The 26,316-nt window shown below is 41.6% G+C and overlaps 1 protein-coding gene across 1 annotated transcript in view; it reads left to right on the top strand.

Moving 5' to 3' along the window:
• The first annotated feature begins 3,401 nt into the window (after positions 1 to 3,401).
• The window catches only part of CYP7B1 (cytochrome P450 family 7 subfamily B member 1), a 182,480-nt gene continuing 159,565 nt past the window's right edge, over positions 3,402 to 26,316 (top strand). Inside the window, exon 1 of the mRNA XM_075828309.1 lies at positions 3,402 to 3,533. Within this exon, the coding sequence (XP_075684424.1) occupies positions 3,454 to 3,533 (80 nt within the window). The 5' untranslated portion in view covers positions 3,402 to 3,453. The remainder of the gene's footprint in view (positions 3,534 to 26,316) is intronic.

Below are 26,316 nucleotides of genomic sequence, written 5' to 3' on the forward strand. Positions count from 1 at the left end.
TTTTTTAATTATTATTATTGAAATGCAAAGTGAGAAATTACTTATTTTAAAAAAATGCACTGTTTCATTTCTGCAGCTTCTATGCATCACAGTACATAGAAGTTGCAGAAAGACGTTCTAAGCCAAATCTGTCACTGTGCTGCACTGACGACTTGGCTGACAGTGGCTTATGTGAGCCCCTAAATATGTTATAAAATATACACGATGAGCAATAATACCTCTCAACCGTCCCGGATTCTGCAAGACAGCCCCGAATTCCAGGCATTTTTTTTTTTGCAGCATGGGCATGAGATTTTCTAAATCTCATCCACTTTGCTGCTACTAAATGCTGCGGAATTTCCACACACAATTCCGTTGCGGAAACTACGCAGCGTTTTAGTTACGTGGGAACCTGGCCTGAGGCCTGAAGCACACATCCGTTGCCAACTATACAGCCGCAAATCATGGATTTGCAGAACACGGACCGCATATGGATGGCTTCCGTGTCCGGTCCGTTGTTTTAACGGACCAAATGAATAGAATGGCCAAGGCTGATCCGATAAAACGTACAGGAATAGGACCTGTTCTATGTTTAGTGGAACAACTACATGGGTCCGCTAATAAAACTGAAGTGTGCATGGCCCCATAGAAATGAATGGGTCAGTGTGCTATCCTTTAAAAAAATGGATAGCACACTGAAGAATTTCACTGAAGTGTGCTTGAGGCCTTATACTATTAGGCCTGATTCAGACGTGCGTGGCGTTTTTGCGCACGCAAAACACGTGGCGTTTTGCCTGCGCAAAAGCCACTTACCTGCTCCGTGAGGCAGCATCATATGATGCGCGGCTGCATGCTTTTCGCGCAGCCGCCATCATTATGACACGCCATTCGGATGTTTGTAAACAGAAAAGCACGTGGTGCTTTTCTGTTTACATTCATCCTTTTGACAGCTGGTGCGCGAAACAGGCAGTTCGCACGGAAGTGCTTCCGTGCGACCTGCGTGGTTTTCACGCACCCATTGACTTCAATGGGTGCGTGAGGCGCAAAATACGCAGAGATATTGACCATGTCGCGCTTTTTGCGCAGCGGACAAATGCTGCGCAAAAAGCACGGACTGTCTGTACTGCCCCATAGACTTGTATTGGTCTGTGCGTGGCGCGTGAAAACCACGCGGCCCGCACGGACGCAATACACGTTCGTGTGAATCCAGCCTTAGGCTGGGTTCACACGACCTATTTTCAGATGTAAACAAGGCGTTTTACGCCTCGAATTACGTCTGAAAATACGGCTCCAATACGTCGGCAAACATCTGCCCATTCATTTCAATGGCTTTGCCGACGTACTGTGCCGACGACCTGTCATTTACGCGTCGCTGTCAAACGACGACGCGTAAAAAAGACGGCTTGTCAAAAGAAGTGCAGGACACTTCTTGAGACGTAATTTGAGCCGTTTTTCATTTATTCCAATGAAGAACAGCTCCAAATTACGGCCGTAATTGACGCCTCGCAAAATGCGAGTACATGCAATTATGTCTGAAATGCAGGAGCTGTTTTCTCCTGAAAGCAGCTCCGTAATTTCAGACGTAAATGTAGTTAGCTTGTGCACATACCCTAAACGTTCTGGCTGTTCTAAGGCCCCATGCACACGACCGTAAAAAAAACTCTGGAATTGCAGACCGCAATACGGTCCGCAATTACGGACCGGCCCGGTTCTATTGTCTGCGGACACCTTTCCGTAGCGCTACGGAAAGGTGTCCGTGCCATAGAACCGTGCCAGGAAATATGGAGCATGTCTCACTTTTCGGATTTTACAGGCCGTGGTTCCATACTTTGTATGTGATTACGGGCTGTGATTACGGGCACGGCCGTGTTCATGAGGCCTAAGGCTCTGTTCACACTGAGTTTGTTTACATGTTTTTTGACGCAGAAACCACGTCGGAAAACGTGACAAAAACGCTTGCGGGAAAAAGAAGCGACATGCCCTATCTTCGGGCGTCTATGTCTCTGACCTCCCATTGACATCAATAGGAGGCAGAGAAAGCGTATTTCGCTGCGTTTTTGCCCGTGGGGCTCAATGGGTGTGAGCAAAAAACGCCACGAAAAACTTGGCAAACGGCAGGCAGGAAGATCAAAATCTGCCTGCAAAAAACTCTGTGTCAACTCAGCCTATGGCCCTGTTCACACTGAGTTTTTTTACACTTTTTTGACGTGGAAACCGCGTTGCAAAACCCGCCAAAAAATGGCCGAAAATGCCTCCCATTGATTTCAATGTGAGGCGGACGCGTTTTGTTACAGCGAGCGGTAAAAAAACACTCGCGGGAAAAAGAAGCGACATGCCCTATCGTCGGGCATTTACACCTCTGACCTCCAATTGACATCAATGGGAGGCAGAGAAAGCGTATTTCGCTGCGTTTTTGCCCGTGGCACTCAATGGGCGCGAAAAACGCGGAAAACTGCATGCAGGCAGATTAAATACTTTTCTGCCTGCATCAAAAACTCCATGTGAACGAGCGTGTAATACGTCCATGCAACGCGCGTGCTTTTCACGCGCGTCGCACGGACCTGTTAGTCTATGGGGCCGTGCAGACAGTCCGTGATTTTTGCGCGTGAGTCTGCTGCGTAAAACTCACGACATGTCCTATATTTGTGCGTTGTTCGCGCATCCCGCACCCATTGAAGTCAATGGGTGTGTGAAAATCATGCGCAGCACACGGAAGCACTTGATTCTCACAACAGCAGTAAAAGTATGAATGAAAACTGAAAAGCACCATGTGGTTTTCTGTTTACAAACATAAAAACAGTGTCATAATGATGGCGGCTGCGTGAAAATCACGCAGCTACACATCATATGGTGATGACACACGGAGCTGTTAAGTACCTATTGCGCGTGCAAACCGCACACGCTCGTGTAACTTTGCCGTCTCTCTGCAAGGATGTTTTAGAAAAGTTATTTATGTCAATTATTTATTACATAATATCAAAGTCCTAAAACAAAACAAATACAAGTAGGTTGACAGACGAATATAGCAACAATTAGCTATTAAATTGGCATATGGCTAAAACGTGAAAGAGCCGCACACAGGGCGACAACAAGAAAATACAAGTCACACAAAAGCAAAGCATTGTACAATTAAAGTGGAAGCGCAGGACATCATGCAAGACATCCTGCGAGGCTCGAGTGTTCTTGTTATGAAACTACAAGTCCCACAATGCTCTGGGTTGCTTGATTTACCAGGAATTGCAGATGTTTCACAATCAGACCTCATTGTGAGTGTGTTGCACGTACAGAATGGAATTTCTGGTCTTGCCAGTGTTTTCATGGAGCAGGGATCGTGTCCTGGGAGGGGTTAATCTCACAGAGCTAGCCTGTTCATTTCCACGCCCTCATTCAGGAGAAGTTTTGTAGTGACCCTGTAGTTGTGAAGTGTGGATCTTACAGTCTGGGGAGCAGGCGAGGGTGAAGTTTACCAGCAACATGATTTACGCCCTCCAGTTTATCATTGGGGGTTTTCTATTTGTTTCCTTTTTACTGGTGTTTATGCTTAAAAGAAGAAGGTAAGTGTGTAACAACTTGCGCCTGTCACTACTTGACACTGGGGCTGTAGTTCTCTAATAACTTGCGCCTGTCACTACTTGACACTGGGGCTGTAGTTCTCTAATAACTTGCGCCTGTCACTACTTGACACTGGGGCTGTAGTTCTCTAACAACTTGCGCCTGTCACTACTTGACACTGGGGCTGTAGTTCTCTAACATCAGGAAATAAGATAGAGGAGGACTCTACTGTACAGATGTGATCATGGAAGCACTGACGGGCACATTCTGCATATTTGCTGGGGGAAAGTTCACAAGAATTAATGCAGTGACATGAACAGAAAAATGCAAACAACCCCGACCGTGGGGACTGTCCTGTATGACAATATCAGCCAGCAGACCCTGGAACATCGCGATACATTTATTAATCAGGACAGCTATATCGTATATGGATCCGTTATACGGCCCTCCCATAGTAGACTGTGTATGCATGAATTATATATGCCATAATAGGTTTTTTACAGTCACGGTTCATGTACATGTCACATTACGGACCCTTACGCGCTCCGTGTGCAGCTCTATCATGACCCTGGGAGCAAACCTTCATAATATGGCATGCAATGTAGCCTCCGTATAAAACCTGAGGCACAATATGGGCCTATAGAACTATATGGGAACCGTATGATAGATATTGTTTAGACGGGCCCAAAATATGGTCTTGAGCGGGATTCTTGGGTTAGAAAGATATTATAAAGGAATCCTATAGCAATAATAAGACACAAACTCTGTTTTTTGGTTATTTTTTTTTAAACAATCTTCTTTTTTGGGAAAGAGGTTCTGCAGCAGCTTGGATTGGTTTTGCACTGATGCTAGAGAACTTCTCAAATAAGTGAATGGAAGATCTCCATCTTTCTTAATAGGTGTGCACAATAATTGAAGAAAAGCTTTTCTCAAAGAGGTTTTGCAGCAGCTGGGGCAGTGTATCGATAGTCAAGTCCTATTTCATTTAAAGGCTAAGGCACACTTGACGGTGACAAAGATGAGAAGGAGAAGATATGTAAAAGGCTATATGGAAGTAATGTAAGCTGTGCGTGGCCAGTAACCTGACCGATCAGATCACAATCCGGCTTTGGCTTTATGTAATTGGCGTTTATGAGACCTTTTACAGACCTTATTTACATAGCTTCATAATCTGCATGGTGTGATACTGGATTTTGTAGATTATATATTGGTATTACTTACATACTATAGGATTCCTTAGTATTAACGACTTGATGTGTACTGGATTATCAAATATTCTGGATTATTGGATGCTCATTGAAAAAGTTTACTTCTAAGAGTAGAGACCCTCTAGCGAGACAGCCCAAAATAATATACTAACATAAAATCTGCTGTAACTTGTTATTTTAAGGTGTCTCATTACTGGCTATCTCTACTCCGTCTTTTAGTCCTGGTCTTCCAAAATTCATTTGCAGTTCTGTGCTGGATTATCCGATTTGTTTTCATTTTCTTTTGATGTGAGTGGAATATCTGATTCAGTGCTAGGAAGTCAATCGATTGCTTCTGTCAATTGAAAGACAACCCCTGTTAGTACTTAGAAATTCTTGTTTATTTTATACACAATGGTTCTTTGGCATTTTATAATGCGGAATCAGGGCCGGCCCTAGGATAGATGGCGCCCTGTGCGAAATGATCTTTCGGCGCCCCACCCCATCATTAAAAAAAAATGCCCCATAAAAATGTACAATGCCCCTTTAGTGCCCCCATACAGTATAATAATAATATATTACAACCCCTTCAAGGACACAGTATTTTGTCCTCTAATTGTGCCCACAGTATTATGCCACCTGTAGTACCCCTACACAGTATAATGTCCGCTTAGTGGCCCCCACACAGTATAGTGCCCCCCTGTAGATTTTCCCATATAGCCTCCCTGTAGACAGTGCCATAATCCCCCACCTCCTTTTTGTAGATTGTGCCATACAGCTCCCCCACCTCCCCCTTGTACAGCTTGCCATACAGTCCCCGCACCTCCCCCTTGTAGACAGTGCCCCCAAACAAAAACAAAAATTGTACTCAACTAGGCCCCGTTCCCATGACGAACTGAGCTGCTCCATGGCGTGATCTTGTAGCCTAGTACAAAGTTTCCCAACCTTTTCGGACTCGAGGCAGCACTGGAAAAATAACATTTCCTCAGGGCCCCTCTACCAAAATTGTTTTGAGAAAGACAGAAAACGGCTAAGAACAAGCACTACACTCGTAGGGTATGTTCACACGCGTTTTTTTGAAAGGCAAAAAAAAATCTGCCTCAAAATTCCTTCAGGAACTGACAGCGTTGTTTGACCTTTTTTTTTGTGTTTTTTCTTAAGCCGTTGAAGCAAATGCAAAAGGCGCAGGAAAAAAAGCTCCGGGCGACGCAGGTATTTTCTGCCTTCTGTTAATTTCAAATAGAGGTCAGAGGCAGAAACCACTTGAAGACCATCAGCCCCCCACTCACAGTAAAATGACCATCAACCCCCCCACTCACAGTAAAATGACCATCAACCCCCCCACTCAGTGTAAAATGACCATCAGCCCCCCACTCACAGTAAAATGACCATCAGCCCACCACTCACATATTCCCCCTGGTAGGTAGCGCCGCACCGCCCCCTGGTAGGTAGCGCCGCACCGCCCCCTGGTAGGGAGCGCCGCACCGCCCCCTGGTAGGGAGCACACAAAATACCCAGGAGCACACAAAATACCCAGCTTTCCCAGCTATCAAATAAATGTGTGGAAGTAAACTAAGATATAACTTTTATTTCGTCTCGCTAAAAGGATGTGCGGAATATAATGATCTTTATGCATATGGTGTGATAGAATTTTTATAGCGACAGCCGAGCTGTCCTCCTACTTGTTAAGGTCTGAAATGTGGAACGAGGGTCTGACAGGTTCGATTTTAACTCATCCAATCATTTGTTCCCCCTGACCCTGAGATAACGATCACCGGAGAGAATGGTTAAGCCACCACTAAAAGGTAACCTTTAGGCTGGATTCACACGAGCATGTTCGGTCCGTAAAGGACGGAACGGATTTCGGACGCAAGTCCCAAACCGAACACACTGCAAGGAGCTGGGCTCCTAACCTCATAGTTATGTATGACGCTAGGAGTCCCTGCCTCACTGCTGGACAACTGTCCCGTACTGTAAACATGTTTTCAGGACAGTAGTTCCACGGAGAGACAGGGACTCCTAGCGTCGTACATAACTATGATGCTAGGAGCCCGGCTCCCAGCAGTGTGTTCGGAACCAACGGAGACCGGAGACCGCAGGTTGCTGACAGAATCCATTGACATTAATAGGTCCTGTCGTCTTTCCATCCGGGTATCTGGACACAATAGCACAGCAAGCCCTAGTAATAGCGCAGTTAAGCCCTGCCAGATCTGCAACGGAGGCCCCTAATGGAGTCTCCGATGCAGATGTGAACATAGCCTAATGCACCTTTATTTTATCGCAGCTGTTTTTCAGCGATAATAAGACCAATGGGAAGTTATCAACAAAAAAGCCATGAGGCATAAATATTTCAGAAATGCAAAAATTCTTTTCTTACAAAAAATCAGGCTGGAAAAACGCCCACTATAAAAAAGACACACATACACAAGACATAAGTAAAAAAGTAACCCAAAGAGGTAGCTTGAATGTCTCACACACACGTCAATATATGCATATGGGGGTAAGTACAACGTAAGGTACCTGGCATAAATATAGCAGAAACGTATATATCAAATGTGGAAATATAGAGTGTCCTGCACAGTCTACAGAGGACCTATATAGCCTAAATAGCTAGCCACAAATGATGAAAAAATGCACAAGAAAAGTACTCAAAAGACCAGGATACTGACCCATAGGTACATGTGTGTGCTGTCAACACGACCTCGCCCTCCGATGCGCGTTTCACATTTGCTTCTTCCAAGAGTGGTAATGAAGGTAATACAGAGTGTACCTTAAATCTGAGGCTAAACCAATCACTGGTCAGATAAAAGAGCGCCATAATTGTCGGGCGCATGACTCGCGCTGCATTCACATACATCCATGCCGGCGTCTATCCTCCCGTCAGCGAAGTGCGCTGGTTAGCACAGTTCATGACGCAGTCCGATGGGCGACGGCAATGGAGGCAGGCGGCGCATGCCTGATCCATGCGCACAGCGCCCAAACAATCATATTGGAAGTGGGCAATGGGAAAAAAAATCTAAACAAATATTAGGTGTATATAAAAGAATCTGAAAATGCTGTATCACTCAAAAGTGAATAAACGAAAAGTGAAAAATTATATTGAATGTGAGAAGAGAAGGAACTAAAATACCTTCATAAAAGAATCAAACCCTGTAATAATCACAAATATGTGTATTTAAAGTGAAAATATATGGGATATTAGTAGTGTTAATAAATGTATAGAAATCGTGAACTATAATAAATAATTGAGTGAAAATATTATATAAAAATTATACTGAAAGAGAATACTAGTTGGCCAAAAGATAATTTATAGTCAACCAAGATATCAAGATTATGATGTATCTTCTTCTTGTTTTTCAAGTACATTCAAACATTAATGGTGTAGGTATATCCCAGAGACGTCCCAAGTATCTTAGGTGGTAAGGATCCAGGATCCGACATTCAATCCATCAGCATGAAGATAATTTTTGGGAAGTGTCAACCCCAGACCTAAAAAAATTAGAATAGATGTACCTTGGAAAAAGCAAAAGCTCCCATGAGACACTGAATAACAATTACACAAATGTGGTAGCGTAACATAAAGGTCCACTCCGATTACCATTATGAACAATAAAAAAATCGTATGTATGCTAAAATGAATAAACATTCACTCACAGGAAGTCAATAATACTTACAAATAACAAGCAAAGGACAATCTCTCATAGAGGCCAAATGGCGATGTGGTCTTTAACAAGGTGCTCCATTTGCATTCAGTCTTTGCCAGTTTCTGCATTAAATCTCCACCTCCAGAGCCAAGGCGTACATGGTCAATCCCTCTGACCTTCAATTGGGTCCATTGACACGTATGATGTTTAAAGACGTGTTAAGCCACCAGTTTTGGCTTCTGAATTTTGTCATGTAGGAGTGATCCAGCCTTCTTGATGTCGTTCATATGCTCAAGTATCCGTACACGTAATTCACTTGACGTTAATCCAATATAGATCAGTCCACAGGGACAAGTCTCCTAATAAATTATTCCCGATGTTCTACAATTTATATGATGTACAATGCGGTATTCGTGTAACTCTTTTGAGTTAAAAAAACGTGTCCATCTTAACCATGTGTTTACATGCCATACAATCTCCACAGGCTTGTGAGCCCCATTTGGGTCCTTTAGACTGAAAGATAAAGTTGGACCTGGGTGGCAAATAGTGGCTATGGACAAGCATGTCACCAATAGTACTACTGTGTTTGGCCACAATTTGAGGTGTTCTTGTTGGAGAATTGGCCAATATTTGTACAGGATTTGTGTCATACCCCGCCATCTAGTATGGAAATTGGTGATTATTCATATTTGTGTCTGTTGTTGGATAGGTCGTGCTCTAGGTATCAATATTTCCTTCGTTTGTTGACTTCTCGCCCGTTGGTATGCCTTGCTTATATCGCTAGGTTTGTATCCATGTCTCACAAATCGCTGTTGCAGGTCCTCAGCCTGTCTCTCAAATTCCTAATTTTCATCAAAAATTCTTCAAACTCTGATGAATTGTCCAATTGGAATGTCCCTAATGACATGCTGGGGATGAGATGATATGGCATCTAAGGCTTCATGCACACGACTGTGCCCGTAATTATAACCCATAATTACAGGCGCGGCCAGCCGCGTACAGCCGGCCGTTTTTACGGGCCGTGCTCCCGTTATAAAGTATAGGAGCACGGTCAGTAAAATAAAAAAATAGGACATGTCCTATTTTTTTCGCCAGGTTTCTACGGCACTGACACCCTCCCGTAGACATACGGGAAGGTGTCCGTCGGCCATAGAAATGAATGGGCCCATAATGACGGTCCGTGATTACGGGCGATTTTAAGGTCATGTGCATGGGGCCTAAGACAGCATTAACACTTGTCTGCTTACGGTAAACCGTGGTATGGATAACACCATCCAGGTAAATCAACAGTTTGGTATCCAAAAATTCCATTGATATTTGACTAATCACATGGGTCAGTCGAATGGTAAGGTCATTTTCATTAAGTTGTTTTAAGAATGATTCCAACGCTGATGTTTTTTTTTTTTTTTTAGCAATAAGCAGGTAATTTCACACAAATGCTTTATTAAAGTTTAGCTAAACGTTCGACAAACTTCTGACATGTCATAGTGACATGTCAGAAGTTTGGATTGGTGGGGGTCCGAGCACGGAGACCCTCACCAATCGCTAGAACGAAGCAGCTGAAGCACTTGTGTGAGCACTCAGCTGCTTAATTTCTGTTCATAGACATTCTATTGAGTCCGTACACCAGTACATTTATTTCCGGAAAAAGCCGAACAGACAAGAAGTAGCTGAGCGCTCACACGAGCACTTCAGCTGCTTTGTTCTAGCGATTGGTGGGGGGTCTCCGTGCTCTGACCCCCACCAATCCAAACATCTGACATGTCACTATGACATGTCAGAAGTTTGTCGAACGTTTAGCTACACTTTAAGTGTCTTTAGAAGATACCATGGTATGTAGATATGTGTGTAAAAAAGTTTATTAAGATTATTAAAATTAACTGAAATAAAAGAAAGTATGTACAAGGGTTCACACACACAGCAGAGCCTTATGCCAGGAGCCTGGATGTCAGTGCATGGAGACTTTAGGGCTCTTTCGTACAAAGCCGTATGGCCCCCTGTATGCTGCTTTACAGGCTCCTTCAGATTCTGTGTGTATGGAGATATTGTTTCATTGAAGCAAAGCTTTCAGAGGAGAATACCCCTGTACATGCGGAGTCTGATGGAATATGCCAGATTTGGATGGAATACGAGAGCGAAAATGTCTGTTTGTCTCCGCATGAAATCTGAGGCATACAATAAGGGCCCATACACTCGTATGGGCAGAGTGTTAGGACTCCATACAATTCAAGCGGTTGGAATAACAGGATCAACACAGTTATGTATTTTTATGCAAATTTGATCTTGTTTAGCTTTTAAAACCATAAAAAAAATTGTATTTCCCCTAAAATAAAAAAATTCCTGGTCCATGAGGCGACTCCTAATAAATAAATTATTTAGATAATACATTTCTGACGCAACAATTTAACAGTGTTGTCCCATGACAATCTTTTTAAGACCATAAACATATGATGGTGGAGGGTGTCCTACCTCTAGGATTTCCCCCCCCCCCCCCCACTATTACTGAGAACTAGGGCCATTAATGGCTTATGCAACCTAGCACTGTAGAAATGAATGTAAGTATTGTCAGGTGCATTTGTCTGTTTCCAGTGCTTCCATCCACAGTCACCCAGCTTTTTAAAGACGCTAAATGGTGTATGAAAGAAACATTTGGCCTCCTTAGACGCAGGGGGTGATTAGATATGCAACTGCTTCACTTCTCACTCCTTTATTTAAAAAAAGAACCCCCCCCTAATGTGAAAATTATATAGTACAAATCTTCTCTAATTGGTAAGAGGGGTAATAATATGATAAAAGGTTCCTGTATCACACCCTTCTGGTGTCACTAGAAGGCTGTACAGGGGGAGAGATAACAGTAACAAAATGTGTGATCTTTCTTTCTGTGCAGCTTCTCCTTTCACACTCCTCTCCAAATATTGAGCCTGATATCTAAACTCTTGCTCCTATATTCTAGCCGTGGCAAGCGTTCAAAGTCATGAAATACTACATACAGTGAAGGAAATAAGTATTTGATCCCTTGCTGATTTTGTAAGTTTGCCCACTGTCAAAGACATGAACAGTCTACAATTTTTAGGCTAGGTTAATTTTACCAGTGAGAGATAGATTATATTAAAAAAAAAAAAAAAAAAAAAACATACTCAAAATTATATATATTTTTTTGCATTGTGCACAGAGAAATAAGTATTTGATCCCTTTGGCAAACAAGACTTAATACTTGGTGGCAAAACCCTTGTTGGCAAGCACAGCAGTCAGACGTTTTTTGTAGTTGATGATGAGGTTTGCACACATGTTAGATGGAATTTTGGCCCACTCCTCTTTGCAGATCATCTGTAAATCATTAAGATTTCGAGGCTGTTGCTTGGCAACTCAGATCTTCAGCTCCCTCCATAAGTTTTCGATGGGATTGAGGTCTGGAGACTGGCTAGGCCACTCCATGACCTAAATGTGCTTCTTTTTGAGCCACTCCTTTGTTGCCTTGGCTGTATGTTTCGGGTAATTGTCGTGCTGGAAGACCCAGCCACGAGCCATTTTTAATGTCCTGGTGGAGGGAAGGAGGTTGTCACTCAGGATTTGACGGTACATGGCTCCATCCATTCTCCCATTGATGCGGTGAAGTAGTCCTGTGCCCTTAGCAGAGAAACACCCCCAAAACATAATGTTTCCACCTCCATTCTTGACAGTGGGGACGGTGTTCTTTGGGTCATAGGCAGCATTTCTCTTCCTCCAAACACGGCGAGTTGAGTTAAGGCCAAAAAGCTACATTTTAGTCTCATCTGACCACAGCACCTTCTCCCAATCACTCTCAGAATCATCCAGATGTTCATTTGCAAACATCAGACGGGCCTGTACATGTGCATTCTTGAGCAGGGGGACCTTGCGGGCACTGCAGGATTTTAATCCATTATGGCGTAATGTGTTACCAATGGTTTTCTTGGTGACTGTGGTCCCAGCTGCCTTGAGATCATTAACAAGTTCCCCCCGTGTAGTTTTTGGCTGAACTCTCACCTTCCTCAGGATCAAGGATACCCCACGAGGTGAGATTTTGCATGGAGCCCCAGATCGATGTCGATTGACAGTCATTTTGTATGTCTTCCATTTTCTTACTATTGCACCAACAGTTGTCTCCTTCTCACCCAGCGTCTTACTTATGGTTTTGTAGCCCATTCCAGACTTGTGCAGGTCTATGATCTTGTCCCTGACATCCTTAGAAAGCTCTTTGGTCTTGCCCATGTTGTAGAGGTTAGAGTCAGACTGATTAATTGAGTCTGTGGACAGGAGTCTTTTATACAGGTGACCATTTAAGACAGCTGTCTTTAATGCAGGCACCAAGTTGATTTGGAGCGTGTAACTGGTCTGGAGGAGGCTGAACTCTTAATGGTTGGTAGGGGATCAAATACTTATTTCTCTGTGCACAATGCAAATAAATATATATAATTTTGACTATGTGATTTTCTTTTTTTTTTTTTATATAATCTATCTCTCACTGGTAAAATTAACCTAGCCTAAAAATTCTAGACTGTTCATGTCTTTGAAAGTGGGCAAACTTACAAAATCAGCAAGGGATCAAATACTTATTTCCTTCACTGTATGTAGTGAAAGGTTAAGGGGGTTGTGAACGCCAAATTAATAAAATGCTGTGTTGTCGTATGGGTTGTGAACGTGTCAGCCCTGGTAGGATGTTAGTAACTAGTGCTTATTGGGAGGTGGCGGCCCCGAGGCTTGATCAACTGTGTCCTGTAAAGCAAATGGACTGAGAATCCTGTGACGCAAGGTGGACTGAGGCTTGTACAAGAGATAGAGTCCTGTTAAGCGAGTCAACTAGTGTAGGATAGTGAGACCGTGTAAAGCCACTACAGGTCTTAGAAGCGTTTTTTGGGTTATTCAAAAGGATTTTTGTGTTTTTTGTTAAGCAAAGACAAGTGGTAGTGTGAAATCTCCCCTTCTGCACCTAGAGAAGTCCAAGTGCATTGCTATAATCTGCAAGCGTATAATCGTGCATTTCTACCATTGTATTTCCTGTTCATCACGGTTACAAGTCAAGTTAAGCAATCCTAAACCCATTCCTGCACCCATGACAGACAGTTACATCATGGGAGGGAAACCGTTCCTGTCAAATGCCGTGCAGCTACGGCCCCAGCAATGTGGGCTCAGGAGTTAAGCTCGAACTATTAACAGCCAAAGCCGACGGTAATATACAGCCGAGCTCCCACTGCAAAGGCTAGCTTCGATCCTGGTTGTTTAACCCCTTAGATGTCAAGTCCATAGCAACCATGGCATCTAAGTGGTTGAGAGAGATAAAGGACTCCCTCTGTACTCCATCGGCCCCCTGCTATGCGACATAAAAAGAGAACGTATTCGCACTGTATTAATCCCCTAACACTTTTGTGCCGTAGCTTTCATGTTCCCTCGCCCTTCTGTTTACCGTACTCCAGCAATGCATGTCCGTTGCACCCTATCACAGGCTGCAGCGGTTACATGTGTCAACAAGTCATCACTGGAGCTGAGTGAACAGTCCGGCAGGGAAAGAGGAAAGCATCACCAGGGGATTGGTAAGGTGAGTATATATTTTTTTTTTCTGCAGAAGGGAAATCCACACCAAAATCAAAACCATTTGGTGCGGATTTCCATAAGAATATCCATATTCTTAGTTTGACTTGCTGTGGAATTATCCACTGCAAATCTGACCCGTGTGGATCATATCTGCTGCTGTATATGCCATTGCTACCCATCCTTTGATTGCTGTTTCTCTATAAGTAGTTACTTTATTCTGATGTTTGCACTAGTCCAGTTCAATAAGATATGGGGGATTTTCCTGATTGAATTTAGATTTTATCTCTAGAAACTGGGATTCCATTAGGAAAAAATTTAAGATTCGATGCAAGTTGGGGGACAAAAAAAAAAAAAAGCTGCCCTGAAACTGCACGTTGTGACAAGACAAGAGGTTGTGCAAGTAGACAATTGTGATCTGCTTACCGAAATATGATCTAAATATCAATTAATATCAGGTTGAGTTCACACGGCAAATTGGCGCAGTTTTCAAATTGATTGTTAGTGGCTGCGCGCGTTTGCAAGTAAACAGCAGTTTTTCACACAATGGCAGCGATGACCATTAAACGTCCTGTATTTAGCTCTTGCTTCAATGTGCAAAGGGTGTTCTTATTTATGTAAATGATTTTACAATTATCATTGATCATATTATACAAATTATTACAATTGTAACTTTCTAGCCAGAACTGTATTATGAGGAGTGCTACTTTCCCTTCACATATGATAAACATTGTGTTAAACATGTGCTCACCTTCTGGCAATGCTAACCACTTCCCCTCATGTTCCAAATTGTTCAGATTTTTCCTTAGCGCTTGTGCATATATTTCCCGTATGCAAATCAAGTTACAATACCAGAATAAACTCGCACACTTCCATTGTGGCCTTCATTTCTGAAAAGCCAAGCAGAATCCTCATTCTTAGTGTCATCCGTTATCTTCTCTATCTATCATATCATCAAATCAACTTGTTACACCACATAATGGATTGTACCACTAATGCTGCATTGGAGATTCTATCTGTTCTGCAAACCGTTACCACGGGTCGGATACGTTGCATAAAAATTTTGGTATGGTTTTTCTGCCGGTATTTCCGCTGCAAAAGTGGCTTTCTGTTGCAGATTTTGCATCACCATTGAATTTAAAAGGGAAAACGCTGCATAAATTTACATGCTGCCGATTTAAATTCCGCACCGCAGGTCAATTTTTTACCGTTTATGCTGCAGTTTGTTTTCCGCAGCGTGGGCATGAGATTTTCTAAATCTCATCCACTTTGGTGCTACTGTAAATGCTGTGGAAATTCTTCACAGAATTCAGTTGCGGAAATTCCGCCGTGTTTACGCTACGTGGGAACCCGGCCTAAGGTTCTGATCATGGCTTCACTTAACACTACTGAATAGTAAAAGAACAGTACAGCACATGGTACTGGATTTATTACCCAGTGCCATTGTAAAGCTGTCCGACACAATCGGCGAACCTACATAGAAAACAGAAACCGTTTATTACCTGTTTTCTCTTTTTCAGCATACATAGCGCTCAGTGAATAGAGATTGCTCTCTCTATTGGACCCATAGTTAAACTGAATACTGCATGTGCCTATATTGTGTAGAATGTCTACCACCGTAACTCCGTTCTTAACACCAATTTCAAGTGGAAATGACTGTAATTATCGACCAAATGCATAACCAGTAATCTTTATTTGTGAAAAACACCAAAATTTTGAGAAAATTTACAAAAATTAGCTTTTTTCTAAGTTTAAATGTATGTGCTTGTTAAACAGATAGAAATACCACACAAAATAGTTACTAGTTAACATTTCCCATATGTCTACTTTACTTTGTTTGCGTTGTCTTTTGAACGTCATTGAATGTTATTTTTCTTGGACATTACAAGGTTTAGAACTTTAGCAGAAATTTCTCACACTTTCATGAAAATTTCAAAAGGCTTTTTTGTGAGGGACCAGTACAGTTCAGAAGTGGCTTTGATGGCCTTATAAATTAGAAAGTCTTAATAAATTACCCCATTTTAAAAACTGTGCCCCTCAAGTATTCAAAACAACATTCAGAAAGTTTCTTAACCCTTTAGAGACAAATGCAGGAGAAAAATGTGGATCATTCCAGGGGCGCTGCTGTGTGGTGGGAATAATGGGAGCGATATCCAGAGGTATTGGTAGGTTCAGTTTAATTGAACAAGTTGGCTACGCGTTTCAACGACGGACAGTCGTCTTCATCAGGCCATGTGCACAATTACAAACAACATAGTTTATATAGCATCTAAGTTCAATTAGCCATGTGTCAAAAAAACCGCCAAATCTGTAAAAGGTCAAGGTGCGATAATGACGTCACACCCGGTTTTTTTCACATTCAAAGCGCAAAACAACAAATAAATAGATACATTTTAAAATTAGCATACAATCTAAAAGGTTAAATATAAAAGAGCAATTTAAACAGACGAGAGGACAAGAGTGAGAAACAGCGATAATACATACATAAATACATTGTTAGGTAAAATATTCACCATAGTCTCATGTCATTATTATACAAATATAGAAACATACAAAAGTCGGTTAACATGGTGTGGTAAGACCAATGGGATAAGTAAATGAAATAGTAAAAGTTGATTTGACATGGGGCTACGGCAGGAATCAATGTATTGTTGGGTTACAGAGCGAGAAGCCGGGACGCGGTTTCGTTGCCAGGGCAACCAATCAAAGAGCGAAGCGACGGAACCAATGTAGTGGTCCGTGCTTGCTGCGGGTGAGATCTTGGGGCTTAAAAAGGTTAGAATGTATATTGTGCATAGATAATGTACTAGTCTTAATCAATCTTATGAAGTAACAGGGATAGATCGAAAAATTACAGCGCTCTTAAAAATGAGAAGTTCAATCTTAGGTAGTTCTATTTTAAGTAGAAATACGGAGTGTATTTTATTTCAGGCAACGAAACCGCGTCCCGGCTTCTCGCTCTGTAACCCAACAATACATTGATTCCTGCCGTAGCCCCATGTCAAATCAACTTTTACTATTTCATTTACTTATCCCATTGGTCTTACCACACCATGTTAACCGACTTTTGTATGTTTCTATATTTGTATAATAATGACATGAGACTATGGTGAATATTTTACCTAACAATGTATTTATGTATGTATTATCGCTGTTTCTCACTCTTGTCCTCTCGTCTGTTTAAATTGCTCTTTTATATTTAACCTTTTAGATTGTATGCTAATTTTAAAATGTATCTATTTATTTGTTGTTTTGCGCTTTGAATGTGAAAAAAACCGGGTGTGACGTCATTATCGCACCTTGACCTTTTACAGATTTGGCGGTTTTTTTGACACATGGCTAATTGAACTTAGATGCTATATAAACTATGTTGTTTGTAATTGTGCACATGGCCTGATGAAGACGACTGTCCGTCGTTGAAACGCGTAGCCAACTTGTTCAATTAAACTGAACCTACCAATACCTCTGGATATCGCTCCCATTATTCCCACCACACAGCAGCGCCCCTGGAATGATCCACATTTTTCTCCTGCATTTGTCTCTACTCAAGCGGTCCCTTCTGGTTACCGACTCGGATCTGGCAGCAGCACTGTGGCTTATATTTACATGCTTTAAAAACTCTTTTTCCAGGTGAGCACATTTCCTGCCGTACTGTCTCACCTTTACCAATTGATCTGCACAAGGTGGCGCCGTGTCTTTTTTCTTTTTATTTATTCTCTTAACCCTTTAGGCATTTCACAGGAAATGAGGAGAAATTTACAAATTTCATTTTTTTGCCAAAATTCATTTGTAATTCATTTTTTTTCTGTAACACAGAAGGTTTTACCAGAGAAACACAGCTCAATATTTATTGCCCAGATTCTGCAGTTTTTAGAAATATCCCACATGTGGTCCTAGTGTAATAATGGACTGAAATACCGGCCTCAGAAGCAAAGGAGTACCTAGTGGCTTTTGGGGCCTCCTTTTCTTTTTTAGAATATATTTTAGGCACCATGTCAGGTTTGAAGAGGTCTTGTGGGGCCAAAACAGTGGAACCCCCCAAAAGTGACCCCATTTTAGAAATACACCCAAGGAATTTGTCTAGGGGTATAGTTAGCATTTTGACCCCATGGTTTTTTTTGTAGAGTTTAGTGGCATTAGGCTGTGAAAATTAATATCCAAATTTTTGTCCACTAAGATGTTTGGAATTTTTTTCATTTTTCACAAGAGATAAAGGAGAAAAAGCCGCTCAACATTTGTAAAGCAATTTCTTCCGAGTACAGCAATACCCTACATGTGGTAATAAATGTTTTTTTAATTCGAAATTAATTAACCCTTTGAGGACTGATACTTTTTTTTGCCTTTTCATTTTTTCACTCCCCGTCTTCCAAGAGCCATACATTTTTGTTATTTTTCCATCAATAGTGTGGTGTGAGGGCTATTTTTTTATTTTTTTTGCAGGAGGAGTTGTAGTTTCTATTGACACCATTTAAAGTACCATATAATGTACTGGGAAACTGAAAATTAAATTAATTGGGGGCTGAAATTGGAAAAAACTGCGATTCCTCTATTGTTTTTTGGGTTTTGTTTTTACGGCTTTAACTGTGCAGTAAAAACGACAACTTAACTTTATTCTGTGTCTCAATACGATTACGATGATATAAAATTTATGTAGATTGTTTTGTATCAACACATTCTGAGAGCCATAACTTTTTTTTTTCTCGGTCTATTTGAGCGGTCTGGGGGCTTATTTTTGGTGGGACGAGCCGTAGTTTTTTGTTTTTTATTGATACCATTTCTTGGCACATACAACTTGACCAAAAAACACGATTTGGGCGTTTTAAATTCTTTCTTACGGCGTTCACCGTGCACTATAAATTACATTTTACTTTATACTGCAAGTATGATTATGGCGATACCATAGGTATAAAGTTTTTTTTGTTTTATGTTTTGCAGCGTTTGCACAATAAAATAACTTTTTTATAAAATTATTTATTTTTGTGTCACCGTATTCTAAGAGCCATAACCTTTTTTTATTTTTCATTCAAAAAAGCTGTGTAAGGACTTGTTTTTTGCGATACGAGTTGTAGTTTTTTTACTGGTACTTTGTTGGGAACATGTGACTTTCTGATATTTTTTTTATTCTATGTTTTGGGAGGGGAGTGACCAAAAAATTGTGATTCTGGCATAGTTTTTAATTTTTAATTTTTTTTTTGCGGTGTTCACCGTGCGGGAAAGATACCACTATAGTTTAGGTCGTTACAAACACGGTGATACCAAATATGTGTACTTTTTTAAGTTTACATTTTTTTCCTATAATAAAAGTCTTATAGGAAAAAAAGCAGTGTTTGCATTTTTAACGTATATTTTTTATTTTTGCACTATGATGCTAGGAGCCCGGCTCCCTGCAGTGTGTTTGGTCCAGGACTTGCGGCTGAAATACGTTCCGTCACTTACGGACGTAACATGCTCGTGTGAACCCAGCCTCACTCTGATGGAAAGCCTATCAGGACCAGCAGACCCGGAGGCCGTCGCTGCCGATGTACTACAAACCCCCTAAATGCATCGATCGCCGCATTTAAGGGATTAATTGCAGAAATCAGCAGCGATGAATCGCTGATCGGCAACAGTGGAGTGTTGGCTGTAGGGGACAGCTGGCCTCCCTGTTCCTGTTGCACACTATCACCGCAGTACCTATACGTCGTGGTGCGTGAAGTAACCTCCTGCCACCACGTACAGTTATGTCCTGGTGCGCCTAGGGGTTAAAGGGGTTGTTCACTTTGCACAATTCCTTTTTATCAGAAGACTCCTCTACTGATAAGCTGATAAAAATTGATCACTGTATTTTACTGCTGGGACCCAGAAATCGGCTAAATTCTATGTGGGTACAAGATTTTAACTTGCGGCACCACCGCAGGGGGAAACGTGGCATTACACAGTTTTCATTGAATTCAATGGGCTGTATGTTTAATATATGGACTTGTCGGGTCATCCAGAGAAAGAGATACTCTTTGTAGCCACTCTCCTCTCTGAGTGGTCCATAATAGGTATTTGAAGGGGTTTTGCAAACCAGAAAAACCCTTTTAGGCCCTGTTCACACAGAGTTTTTTGACGCGGAAACCGCATCGCAAAACTCCTCAAAAATAGCCAGAAAATTGCTGCCATTGATTTCATTGGGAGTTGGATGAGTTTTTTTTTACCGCGAGTAAAAAAAACGTGTCGCGGTAAAAAGAAGCGTCATGACCCATCTTGAGGCGGTTTCCGCCTCCAAAACCCCATTTCAATCAGTCAGAAAGAGGGAAAAAATGCCTCGACGACTGTTTTGACGAGTTTTTGTCAAACCACTGTGCAAAAACTGTCTGTAGCAGTTTTTGCAGGAGGAATTTTCCTCCTGCAAAAAACTCTGTGTGAACACAGTCTTAGGCTATGTTCACACGGAGTATTTTGCAGGAGGAATATCTGCCTCAAAATTCAGTTTGGAACTTTGAGGCCGATTTTCCTCTCCCTGCACGCCGATTTTCGCGGCGATTTTCGCTGCGTTTTTCGCCCGCGGCCATTGAGCGCCGCGGGCATAAAACACAGTGAAATACGCTTTCTCTGCCTCCCATTGAAGTCAATGGGAGGTCAGAGGCGTAAATGCCCGAAGATAGGGCATGTCGCTTCTTTTTCCCGCGAGACAGTTTTACTGCTCGCGGGAAAAAGACGCCGACGCCTCCCATTGAAATAAATGGGAGGCGTTTTAGGGCCGTTTTTTGCCGAGTTTTGCGACACGGTTTCCGCGTCAAAAAACTCGGCAAAATACTCAGTGTGAACATAGCCTTAGGCTATTGTATGAGTACGCAGAACTCCATGTACAAATACCAGTTGAACTAACTTTATAGAAACACAGATTCTCTTTAAGACTGATGACAAATTTGCAGCACCCATGACTTTTCACATTATACAAGTTCTCGCTTCATTTTGTTATTTTATGACATTGTGTTTATTTGTTGGACTACTTTCTGTCCCGACCTTGGATCTGTTTTTATGTTTTCTATTGTTTGCTGCCTCTATACAATCAAATTCAGCTTCTCTCATTCCCTGGCTTTGGCAAATAAGATCTACTGGCAGTCCTGCCACTCTATATCTCTGAGCCTTCTTCCCAGTCAATGAGCGACTATGCGTGTCAGGGACTTCTGCCCTCTTCACACTGGCCTCCTCGTGCAATGTGACAACTAAAACTGAAAAAAAGAACATCTTTATGGTTAATTTGAACTTCAAATAATTGTGTACTTCGTACTGGACTGGGATATTTGTACCTATTAATGACCAGACACAGTTTATTTTTTTTAGGAAGGGCTAGTTTATAGCTGTATTTTTGTTTATTTGTTAGGCCATCTAAATTCTTTTTGTGTCTGGCCCTTTTACTGCAGTACTTAATACAATGACAAAGAAACCCCAGTTAAGAATAGGACGTTCTTGTTGAAAGCTGAGAAAAACCCTTTAAATATCTCTAAGATGTAAGACCAAACACTAACCCTGCCCCTTATTACTTTGGTTACACCTCCTCAACCACCATTGGTCATAAGCTTGAAACCATACCGTGTTCTCTATCGGGTGCCAATACCTAGTTGTGACTTAAAGAAACTCTTTCATCACATTATAAGTGCCCTATCTCCTACATAAGGAGATCGGCGCTATACTATAGCTGACAGCAGTGATTTTTATTTAGAAAAGCGATCTATTTTTACCACGTTAGGAGCGATTTTAGCTTTATGCTAAATAGTTTCTTAATGCCCAAGTGGGGGTGTTTTTACTTTAGACCAAGTGGGCGTTGTACAGAGGAGTGTATGACGCTGACCAATCAGTGTCATACACTTCTCTCCATTCATTTAGACAGCGCATAGTGACACTAAGTTGTTTACTATGTGCTGTCTTATACTGACATATTAACGTTACTGAAGTGTTTAGACAGGGAATAGACATTCCTTCCAGCCAGGTCGAGATGTCTATTCACAATTCCTGCACTTCGTTAGCGTTTGTATGGTACTTACAGCAGAGCAAGCGTAATCTCGCTGTAACCTGTCATTTACAGCGAGATCTTGCGAGATTACGCTTGCTCTGCTGTAAGTACCACAGAAACATTAACGAAGTACAGGGATTGTGAATAGACATCCCGTCCTGGCTGGAAGGAATGTCTATTCACGGTCTAAATACTTCAGTAACGTTAATATGTCAGTATAAGACAGCACATCGTGAACAACGCAGTGTAACTATGCGCTGAGTAAATGAATGGAGAGAAGTGCATGACACTGATTGGTCAGCATCATACACTCCTCTGTACAACGCCCACTTGGTCTAAAGTAAAAACACGCCCACTTGGGCATTAAGAAACGAATTAGCATAAAGCTAAAATCGCTCCTAACGTGCTAAAAATAGATCATTTTTCTAAATAAAAAGCATTACTGTCACCTACATTACAGCGCTGATCTCCTTATGTAGGAGAGAGGGCACTTATAATGTGGTGACAGAGCCTCTTTAACTGATGCCATTAAATTATGCCAAATTCACTGTATTATCAAAGATATATTCAATTGTGCTCCCACAACATAAAATTATGCCAGGAACAGTTCCCCTAGAACAGTGATCCCCAACCACCCAGCCGCAGACCAATACCGGGCCCTGGATCATTTGGTACAGGGCCACGGTACCTGGTAGCCGTAGGGAATTCTGGGCAAAAAACAATATTTGTTTTTTGCGCAACAACTGCTATTTGTTGTGGATTTTACCTCCCCATTGAATTCAATGGGGAAAAACCGCAACAAATATGCTGCGTTTACACAAATACAATTGACATGCTGAGGAATAAAACTCTGCACCACGTGTCAATTTCTGAGCGATATTTCCGCTCACTATTCACGCAGCGTGTGGATGAGACTTGCTCTATCTCATCCACTTTGCTGCTAGTGTATTATGCTGCGGATTTTCCGCAACAAATTCCATTGCGGAAAATCCACAGCATTTACACAACGTGTGAACTAACTCTAAACCCTCCGCCCCGGCTGGTTCGTGGAAAAATTGTCTTGCAAGAAACTAATCCTTGATTAAAAAGTTTGGGGACCACTGCCCTAGAATACAAAATACAGATCTACTTTATACTTCTGTGCTGCTCTATTCTGCTGAAAGGAGCTTATGCAAGAAGCCAACCTGCATCTACTCTTATGTAACGTCTTCCTGCTGTGCCAATCTCTGCAGTCTGGTGATATGTCAGGCAGAAGTGATCTATGATTGATATCAGGACAGATACAGTGAAGGAAATAAGTATTTGATCCCTTGCTGATTTTGTAAGTTTGCCCACTGTCAAAGACATGAACAGTCTAGAATTTTTAGGATAGGTTAATTTTACCAGTGAGAGATAGATTATATATATAAAAAAAGAAAATCACATAGTCAAAATTATTATATATATTTATTTGCATTGTACACAGAGAAATAAGTATTTGATCCCTTTGGCAAACAAGACTTAATACTTGGTGGCAAAACCATTGTTGGCAAGCACAGCAGTCAGACGTTTTTTGTAGTTGATGATGAGGTTTTCACCCATGTTAGATGGAATTTTGGCCCACTTCTCTTTGCAGATCATCTGTAAATCATTAAGATTTCGAGGCTGTCGCTTGGCAACTCGGATCTTCAGCTCCCTCCATAAGTTTTCGATGGGATTAAGGTCTGGAGACTGGCTAGGCCACTCCATGACCTTAATGTGCTTCTTTTTGAGCCACTCCTTTGTTGCCTTGGCTGTATGTTTCGTGTCATTGTCATGCTGTAAGACCCAGCCACAAGCCATTTTTAATGTCCTGGTGGAGGGAAGGAGGTTGTCACTCCAGGATTTGACGGTACATGGCTCCATCCATTCTCCCATTGATGCGGTGAAGTAGTCCTGTGCCCTTAGCAGAGAAACACCCCCAAACATAATGTTTCCACCTCCATGCTTGACAGTGGGGATGGTGTTCTTTGGGTCATAGGCAGCATTTCTCATCCTCCAAACACGGCGAGTTGAGTTAATGCCAAAGAGCTCAATTTTAGTCTCCTCTGACCACAGCACCTTCTCCTAATCACTCTCAGAATCATCCAGATATTCATTTGCAAACTTCAGACGGGCCTGTACATGTGCCTTCTTGAGCAGGGGGACCTTGCGGGCACTGCAGGATTTTAATCCATTACGGCGTAATGTGTTACCAATGGTTTTCTTGGTGACTGTGGTCCCAGCTGCCTTGAGATCATTAACAAGTTCCCCCCCGTGTAGTTTTCGGCTGAGCTCTCACCTTCCTCAGGATCAAGGATACCCCACGAGGTGAGATTTTGCATGGAGCCCCAGATCGATGTCGATTGACAGTCATTTTGTATGTCTTCTATTTTCTTACTATTGCACCAACAGTTGTCTCCTTCTCACCCAGTGTCTTACTTATGGTTTTGTAGCCCATTCCAGCCTTGTGCAGGTCTATGATCTTGTCCCTGACATCCTTAGAAAGCTCTTTGGTCTTGCCCATGTTGTAGAGATTAGAGTCAGACTGATTCATTGAGTCTGTGGACAGGAGTCTTTTATACAGGTGACCATGTAAGACAGCTGTCTTTAATGCAGGCACCAAGTTGATTTGGAGCGTGTAACTGGTCTGGAGGAGGCTGAACTCTTAATGGTTGGTAAGGGATCAAATACTTATTTCTCTGTGCACAATGCAAATAAATATATATAATTTTGACAATGTGATTTTCTGTTTTTTTTTTTAAATATAATCTATCTCTCACTGGTAAAATTAACCTAGCCTAAAAATTCTAGACTGTTCATGACTTTGACAGTGGGCAAACTTACAAAATCAGCAAGGGATCAAATACTTATTTCCTTCACTGTATATTGATTGCCAGTGCTGCAAATCAAAGACACTTGGTAGGTATAGGATTGGGGAGTCAGGAGTTACAACCAACAAGTCAAAGGGGAAATATAATAAAATATACGGTTAGTATAGAAGATCATATATTGTTTGTCACATACTTATCTAGTTTTATATTATACTTTACAGTGAAAGTAAAATAATTAAAACAAAAATGGAGCCATGACAGATACAATGCATTCAGAAATCTTCAGATCATTTAACCCCTTAGTGACCAGCCCATTTTAGGCCCTAATGACCAAGCTATTTTATTCGTTTTTCTATCGCATTCAAAGAGCTATAACTTTTTTATTTTTTCGTCTACATAGCTGTATGAGGACTTGTTTTTTGCGGGATTAGTTGTGCTTTTTAATAGCACCATTTTTGGGTACATATAATTTTTATATTAACTTTTATTAACCTTTTTGTGGGGGATTATAAAAAAAACCTGAAATTCTGCCATTGTTCTATGCGTTTTTAAATTGACGCCGTTCACTGTGCGGCGTAAATAACATGTTACCTTTATTCTACGGTTCGGTACGATTACGGCGATACCACATATGTAGAGGTTTTTTTTGTTTTACGACTTTTGCACAATAAAAACACTTTTGAACTAAAATTATTTGTTTTTGTATCGTCGCTTTCCAAGAGCCGTAATTTTTTTATTTTTCCATCAATGTAGTGATTTTTTGGGCTTCTTTTCTGTGGGACGAGACGTAGTTTTGAATGGTACTGTTTTGGGGTGCATGGGACTTATTGATTCATTTTTATTATGACTTTTTTGGGGGGCAATGGAAAAAAAATTTCAATTTCGCCATAGTTTTTACGGTGTTCACCTTGCAGTTTAAATTACATATTAACTTTATTAATGGAGTCATTACGGTCGCGGCGATACCACATATGTGTACTTTTTTTTTTTTTACACTTTTACTAAATAAAACCACTTTTTATGGAAAAAAATGGTTTTTATTTATTTTTTTACTGTACTTTTTATTAATAATCTTTATTTCACTTTGATGACTTATTTTATTAGTCCCACTAGGGGACTTTACTGTGCGATATTCCGATCGCTGCTGTATTCCGATCGCTGCTGTAATGCTGCTGTATTCCGATCGCTGCTGTAATGCTCTGGTATACTTCGTATACCAGAGCATTATTGCCTGTCAGTGTAAATCTAACAGGCATATGTCCAGGGCAGACTTCGGGGCTTTTATCAAGCCCCCGGCTGCCATGACAGCCCATCGGAGACCCGCGATTGCATTCGCGGGCCGCCGATGGGTGACAGAGGGAGCTCTCTCCCTCTGTAAACAAAGTTAAATGCCGCGGTCGCTATTGACGGCGGCATTTAACGGGTTAAACGGTCGCGATCGAAGTAAACTTCGATCGCGGGCGTTGGAGCAGGAGCTCAGCTGTCATCAGACAGCAGAGCCCCGGCTCCTGGCTGCACGGGAGACCAGCACAGGACTTAGGCTAGGCGAACGTAAAAAGGCGTCAGCCTAGCCTAAGGCCCCTTAGTGACCGACG

This window comes from Rhinoderma darwinii, chromosome 5 (genome assembly GCF_050947455.1).
Source record: "Rhinoderma darwinii isolate aRhiDar2 chromosome 5, aRhiDar2.hap1, whole genome shotgun sequence".
Classification (NCBI taxonomy): Eukaryota; Metazoa; Chordata; class Amphibia; order Anura; family Rhinodermatidae; genus Rhinoderma; species Rhinoderma darwinii.